This window comes from Rhinopithecus bieti, unplaced genomic scaffold (assembly GCF_001698545.2).
Source record: "Rhinopithecus bieti isolate Rb0 unplaced genomic scaffold, ASM169854v2 scaffold_47707, whole genome shotgun sequence".
Taxonomy (NCBI): Eukaryota; Metazoa; Chordata; class Mammalia; order Primates; family Cercopithecidae; genus Rhinopithecus; species Rhinopithecus bieti.
The window spans coordinates 1,870,984-1,877,955 of NW_016819117.1; the positions used below are offsets into that span (position 1 = coordinate 1,870,984).

The 6,972-nt window shown below is 48.5% G+C and overlaps 1 protein-coding gene across 1 annotated transcript in view; it reads left to right on the plus strand.

Moving 5' to 3' along the window:
- The first annotated feature begins 2,498 nt into the window (after positions 1-2,498).
- The window catches only part of LOC108519376 (ATP-binding cassette sub-family A member 17-like), a 14,048-nt gene continuing 9,574 nt past the window's right edge, over positions 2,499-6,972 (plus strand). Inside the window, exons 1-2 of the mRNA XM_017858299.1 lie at positions 2,499-2,520; positions 2,622-2,815. Of these exons, the coding sequence (XP_017713788.1) occupies positions 2,499-2,520; positions 2,622-2,815 (216 nt within the window). The remainder of the gene's footprint in view (positions 2,521-2,621; positions 2,816-6,972) is intronic.

The following is a 6,972-nucleotide window of genomic DNA, read 5'->3' on the forward strand; positions in this document are numbered from 1 at the left end:
AAGAATAGCCTTGAAGATCACCCAGAGTTTAATAACATCTACTTGTCCTATTTTAGCAAAAGGATATGTGGTCCAAAAGAACACCTATGCCTGAGAGTCACTAGGTATGGGGAAGTACCTCACAGCTCTGGCGATTTCAGGACCTGTGTACATCATCCTGCTTTTCTTTGTTGGAACCAATATGTTCTGGAAACTGAAAACCAGGGTGTCTGACTTCTGCACGAAGCAAAATTTGGTGAGTGGGTCAACATGTAAATCTTCTAGGGGCTCCATAGCTTCCTTCCTGTGGTCTGTAGCTGCCTTGATTCTCAGCATCAGAGGGAGCCTGCAGATCATCTGGTCCCATCTCAGAGCAGAGAGGTGACAGCTTGTGCCCAGGGACTCCCAGAGAGGGAGGAAGAATGGGGCTTAGTCCCTAGGTCCTGTTAATGATGCTGGCCACCTGTGGGGCTTTCAGTCCTGCTCATCAATGAATAGAAACAATACTCTGGGATTGGTCCAGGCATGGTGGCTCACGCCTGTAATCCCAGCACTTTGGGAGGCTGAAGTGGGTGGATTGCCTGAGGTTGGGAGTTTGAGACCAGCCTGGCCAACATGGTAAAACCCCATCTCTACTAAAAATATAAAAATTAGCCAGGCGTGGTGGTGGGTGCCTGTAATCCCAGCTACTCAGGAGGCTGAGGCACGAGAATTGCTTGAACTGGGAGGCAGAGGTTGCAGTGAGCCCAAATCGTGCCATTGCACTCCAGCCTGGGCAACAGAGTAGGACTCTGTCTCAAAAAAATAAAAAATAAAAAAATTACCTGGGATTCCTAAAACCAGTCACCTTCCGGAACACCTCTTTCCCCACAGACATCCATGAGCCAGACAGGAGAAAGTTCTGCCCAGTCAGCTCTTGGTCTGACTATCTTCCAGAGGTCAAGATCACCCAAGGAAACTGTAGAAAATAGGCGTTTATTATATTTTGACATCCCCAGGTTATAAGTCATCTAGTTTTCCTCAAAAGTCAATGCCATTTTGTTTGCATGTCCAACATATCATGGTCATGGCAATGTGAGTTCAGTTTTTGATACCTGTAGTTGCTTCTGGAATAGGGGTGGGAGGTTTTATGAGAACCAATGTCAGCTGGGCACCTTTGAGGCCTTCCCGGAGAGGATCCAGTCTTTGTAGGTCCTTTCAATTGCTACCTCCTACCATCACAAAAGCAGTTACATTTTCCCTCCTTGTCTTGGAATACAAGCAGTGTTGCACAAAGTAGCATTAGTGCCTGAAGACCAAGATGTGCAAGAGGAGGCAAAAAGTATCCAGACTAGTTTACCAACTAGTGGAGAAAACTCCACTAGTTGTTAAAGAAATGTCAAAGTTAAAGTCAGACTTGTCTTTAAAAAGTCATGAACATTCTTCTTTTGGGCCCTTTGCATAAGGAATCAGTAAGTTGAAGGGCTCCCAGCCTTGCCTGCAGGTGTGGAGTATTGGCAAGTGCCTCAGAGTTAATCACATGAGTTCATCTGTGTACCCAGAGACAGAAATTTACAGCTCAGCCCTCCGCTGTCTCTTTTCCTGGAAGACAGGAGGGCCTGGGATGGGAGAGGAGCCAGAGTCATGAACCTCAAGAACCAAGGATGTGGGCCAGGCACGGTGGCTCACGCCTGTAATCCCAGCACTTTGGGAGGCCAAGGCGGGCAGATCACTTGAGGTCAGGAATTTCTGAGACCAGCCTGGCCAACATGGTAAAAGCCCTTCTCTACTAAAAACATGAAAATTAGCAGGGCGTAGTGGTGGGCACCTGTAATCCCAGCTACTCAGGAGGCTGAGACAGGAGAATTGCTTGAACCCAGGAGGCGGAGGTTGCAGTGAACCGAGATCACAACATTTTGCTCTCCAGTGTGGATGATGAGAAACTCTATCTCAAAACAAACAAACAAACAAACAAAACCCTTCAAACATCCTCCCCAATTTTTTATTCTTATTGTTTCCCTGTGGTTACTGGTGGTTAAAAACAAAATCAAGGCCAGGTGCAGTGGCTAACACCTATAATCCCAGCACTTTGGGAGGCCGAGGCGGGCAGATTGTCTGAGCTCAGGAGTTCGAGACCAGCCTAGGCAACACAGGGAAACCCCGTCTCTACTAAAATACAAAAAAAATTAGCCGGGCGTGCTGAGGGGTGCCTGTAGTACCAGCTACTCGGGAGGCTGAGACAGAGAATTGCTTGAACCCAGGAGGCGGAGGTTACAGTGAGCTGAGACCACGCCGCTGATCTCCAGCCTGGGTGACAGAGGGAGACTCCGTCTGCAAGGAAAAAGAAAAAAAAATAAAAAACAAACCCTCAGGTAACATCAAAAAGTTTTGTTTGCTTCAAGGACAGAAGGGAAAGGGCCTATCTTAGGGAACTAAGTTCTCAATATGCGAAGACAGTTGGAGAAGAGAAAACTTTAATAAACCCTGCTGGGAATAGCAGCTGAGAGAAGGCAAGTGCGAACCTGGGTACAGGAGAGGCCATGTGGGCCCAGAGGGCAGCTGGTACCTATCCCAGAGCAGGTTTGCACCAAGCACAGTGCAACCCCTGGACTGCTGACTGCATGGCAGCCTCCTCACTATGTCTCCTATCTTGTGTGTCTCAGATCTACATCAACAAGGTGCCCTGCTGTCTGTGAACAAAGTGTCCTTCACTGTGCAAGCACAAGAATGCTCTGGCCTTCTTGGCATCACTGGGGCTGAGAAGTCTTCCATTTTCAAAGTGCTGACTGGGCAGAAGCCCATAACCTCTGGGGACGACTTTGTCAAGGGCCTCAGCATCAGCTCTGATGTAGGGAAGGTGAGTTTGTCCCTGGAAACAAACGTGGGGCCGTGACGCAAGATTTGGGGAACAGGAACTGGAATGGGACTTGCTCTCTGAAAATTCCATGTATCTGTTTCATCTGTGACTGCCAAATCCATAGCTCTATCCTAGATTGCTTCTCTGAGCTCCAGATCATATGTCAAGTTGTTTACTTAACATAATCTCATGAATGTCCCACAGGAACCTGAAATTCAGCGGGCCCCAAGTCTCCCCACAGCCCCGTAACCTCCTCTTACTTCCTCCCTCGTGCTTCCTGGGGGAGTGAGTGGTACACATCCTCCTGCTGTTCAAGGCACCTCTCCAGACATACAGTCAAACAGTCTGTGGATGCTCTCCCAGCAGCTCTTGAATCTGCTGCCTCTGGACCCAGTCCTCCTGCACTCCCCCTAGCTGAGGAGACTCCTGATGTTCAGTCTGTGTTTTCCAGACTGTGTTCACCAGGCATGGTGGTGGGTGCCTCTGATCCCAGCTTTTCAAGAGGCTGAGGCAGGAGAATCACTTGAACTCATCTGCAGCATTCATAATGCTGGCCTTTTCTGCCTTCAAACTCTAGCCTTCCTCTGTTAACTTCTGTAGCTTTCCCCGCTCCTGGTCTTCTCAGTCACTGACACGTCCTTCTCAGAAAGGAGTCTTCTCTTTCATCTGCCCCTTACATTTCTCAGGGGCTGCATCATCAGCCACGTCTTTCTCACTCCCGATGCACTGTCCTGCCTGTTGGCTTCTCACTGTTGTGGCTCCTGTTAACATCTGTCTGTGGATGCCTCCCCAGTAGGCACACCCCAGCCCACTCCAGCCCTGTGCTTCAGTCCTGCACGTTGATGCCTTCTCATCAGCCTTCTTTGGGCATCTCGAAAATGTTTCAAACTTGAACTTAATATCTACTCCTAAACCTGACCCACTCTTGGAGTCTCTATCTCAATGTTGTCACTGGTTCAATGAGACACTTCTTGAAGGCCTTGTGTGCCCAGCTGTTGTGCTAGACCCAGTGGTTCTCACTTGCAAGGGGCTCATCAGCACATGAACAAGCCATTGCCATGAGGTAAGTGCATAGCCGAGGTGGGGGTGGTGCAGAGGGGATGCGGTGAAAGGCGCCCAGAGAGACCGCACTGCAGAGGTACGATCAGAGTTGTACTCTTCACAGCAGACGCATGCGTGAGTCACTATTACCAAGAAGTTTATCAAGCCGACCTCGATGTTCATGCCCTAATCATGTAGAGAGAAAGCAGAAGAACCTACCCAGTCTAGTTCCAGAATCCGCGCCCTGAGTTGCCACTCTATGTTGTCTTTCGGTATACCTAGCTTAGTTGGACAATTATAACCAACATAAGCCCTCCTTGGTCATGAAATATTTACTCTTAATTTTGACTTTTATTACTTTAAAATCGTGGTGAAGGTCTTCTAGTAATGGCAAACGAGGAAATTCTGGCCCCTCCTGCTGATGATAACTAGAAAACTGGGCCAATGTTAAAACATGTTTGAAAGTTTCAGAAAGCTAACAAGATAGTGAAGACTTACTGGGCCAGGAGGAAGAAGAAGATAGAGGCTCAGGTAGGTGAGCAATTCAAGGTTTCACAGCTGAGAGCTGAGTGTTGCTTTTTATGCTGAGTGACAGGGATTGGAATTCAGAGTTTACCTGGGGCAAGCACATGCCTGGTGAATGCATCTTTTCTTTGAGTTGAGACCCTGAAGGGCTGCACTATAGACACAGGGGTGAGCTATGCTTATGCAAGCTTATACAATGATTGCAAAACAGGCTGAACTTAATAGCAGTCTTTGACATGAAATTAATGTGACCCTAAACTGCCAGTGCTCCCAGACATCTATCAGAAATAAAGGGCAGGGGCTTACACCTGTAATCTCAGCACTTTGGGAGGCTTAGGTGGGCAGATCACTTGAGGTCAGGAGTTCGAGACTAGCTTGGCCAATGTGGTGAAACCCTGTCTCTACTAAAAATACAAAAATTAGCCAGGCATGGTGGTGGGTGCCTCTGATCCCAGCTATTCGAGAGGCTGAGGCAGGAGAATCACTTGAACCCAGGAGGCGGGGATTGTTGTAAGCCAAGATGTTGCCAGTGCACTCCAGCCTGGGTTACTGAGCAAGACTCTGCCTCAAAAAAAAAAATACAAAAAAATTAGCTGGGCATGGTGGTGGGCACCTGTAGTCCCAGCTACTTGAGGGGCTGAGGCAGGAGAATGGCATGAACTGAGGAGGTGGAGCTTGCAGTGAGCCGAGATTGTGCCACTGCACTCCAGCCTGGGCAACAGAGTGAGACTCTGTCTCAAAACAAAACAAAACAAAACAAAACAAAGCAAAAAAGAACTGGCCAGGTGTGGTGGCACACACCTGTCATCCCAACACTTTGGGAGGCTGAGGCGGGTGGCTAAGTTGAGATCAGGAACTTGAGACCAGCCTGCTGCCCAACATGGTGAAACCCCATCTCTACTAAAAATACAGAAATTTGCTGGGCATGGTGGCACATCCCTGTAATTCCCAGCTACTGTGGAGGCTGAGGCAAGAGAATCACTTGAACCCGGGAGGTGGAGGTTGCAGTGAGCTGAGACTGAGCCACTGTGTTCCAGCCTGGGTGACAGAGTGAGAGACTCAGTCTCAAAAACAAACATACAAAAAAACAAAATCCCAAAAACCAAAGGTAAATCTTCTCCAGGGAAAGAGGATATCATCCTAGTCCTCAAATGATTTCTACAAACAATTTGGCAAATGCAATGCTTGGTGCACAATAAAAAAATACTCAGGTACATGTGGATAAAATATAACACCCCAGCCCTACAAAAAAAAATAAGAGGCCCAGTATAGTGGCTCACGCCTGTAATCCCAGCACTTTGGGAGGCCGAGGCAGACGGATCCCGAGGTCAGGAGATGGAGACCATCCTGGCTAACACGGTGAAACCCCGTCTCTACTGAAAATACAAAAAAAATTAGCTGGGTGTGGTGGCAGACGCCTGTAGTCCCAGCTACTTGGGGGGCTAAGGCAGGAGAATGGCGTGAACCCAGGAGGCGGAGGTTGCAGTGAGCCGAGATCGCGCCACTACACTACAGCCTGGGCGATAGAGCGAGACTTTAGAATGAAGCACATAGGGTCAAAAGGGTAGAAAAAATATAGAGGAAGATAAGAGTCATTGTGGTATACAGCCTCCAAGGTGTGCCCTAGTAATGCCCCTTGAGTAGTCCCTCCCTATGTTGTTCCAGGATTGTTGGATGTGTCAGCAAAACACTGTAGTCTTCTGAAGAAGAGATGGGGTGTTACTTCTGAGACTGGGTCATAAAAGACACTACAGCCTCTGGTTTGGATACTCTCTTTCCCTCACAGCACTCACTGTATTATCACGGTTTGCCAGAGAAACAGAACAAATAATACATAGGTAAACAGACACATAGAAAGAGATTTATTATGAGGCATTGGCTCACACAATTATGGAAGCTGAGAAGTTCCACAATCTGCCATCTGCAAGCTGGAGGCCTGATAAAACCAGTGGTGTAGTTCCTGTCCAAACCCAAAGGCACAGGGACTGGGGTGCCAATGGTGTCAATCCCAGTCTGAGTCTGAAGGCCCAAAAGTTAGAGGCCCCAGTGTCCAAGGATAGGAGAAGATGGATGTCCCAGCCTAGTAAGAGAGTGGAGTCACTCTTCGTCTGCCTTTGTGTTCTCTTCAGGCCCTCCGCGGGTTGAATGACACCCAACAGCATCTTCAGGGCATGTATCTACTCTGTCTCTGATTCAAATGCTGAGCACTTCCAGAAACACTCTCACAGGCATTCCCAGAAATCATGTTTCACCAGCTATCTGGACATCCCTGAGTCCAGTCAAGTTGGCACATAAAATTAACCAGCACGGCCGCGTGTGGTGGCTCACGCCAGTAATCCCAGCACTTTGGGAGGCCAAGGTGGGCAGATCACGAGGTCAGGAGTTTGAGACCAGCCTGACCAACATGGTGAAACCCTGTCTCTACCTAACATACAAAAATTAGCCAGGCATGGTGGCACACGCCTGTAGTCCCAGCTACTCAGGAGGCTGAGGCAGGAGAATCGCTTGAACCCGGGAGGTGGAGGTTGCAGTGAGCCAAGATTGTGCCACTGCACTCTAGCCTGGGCAACAGAGTGAGACTCCACCTCAAA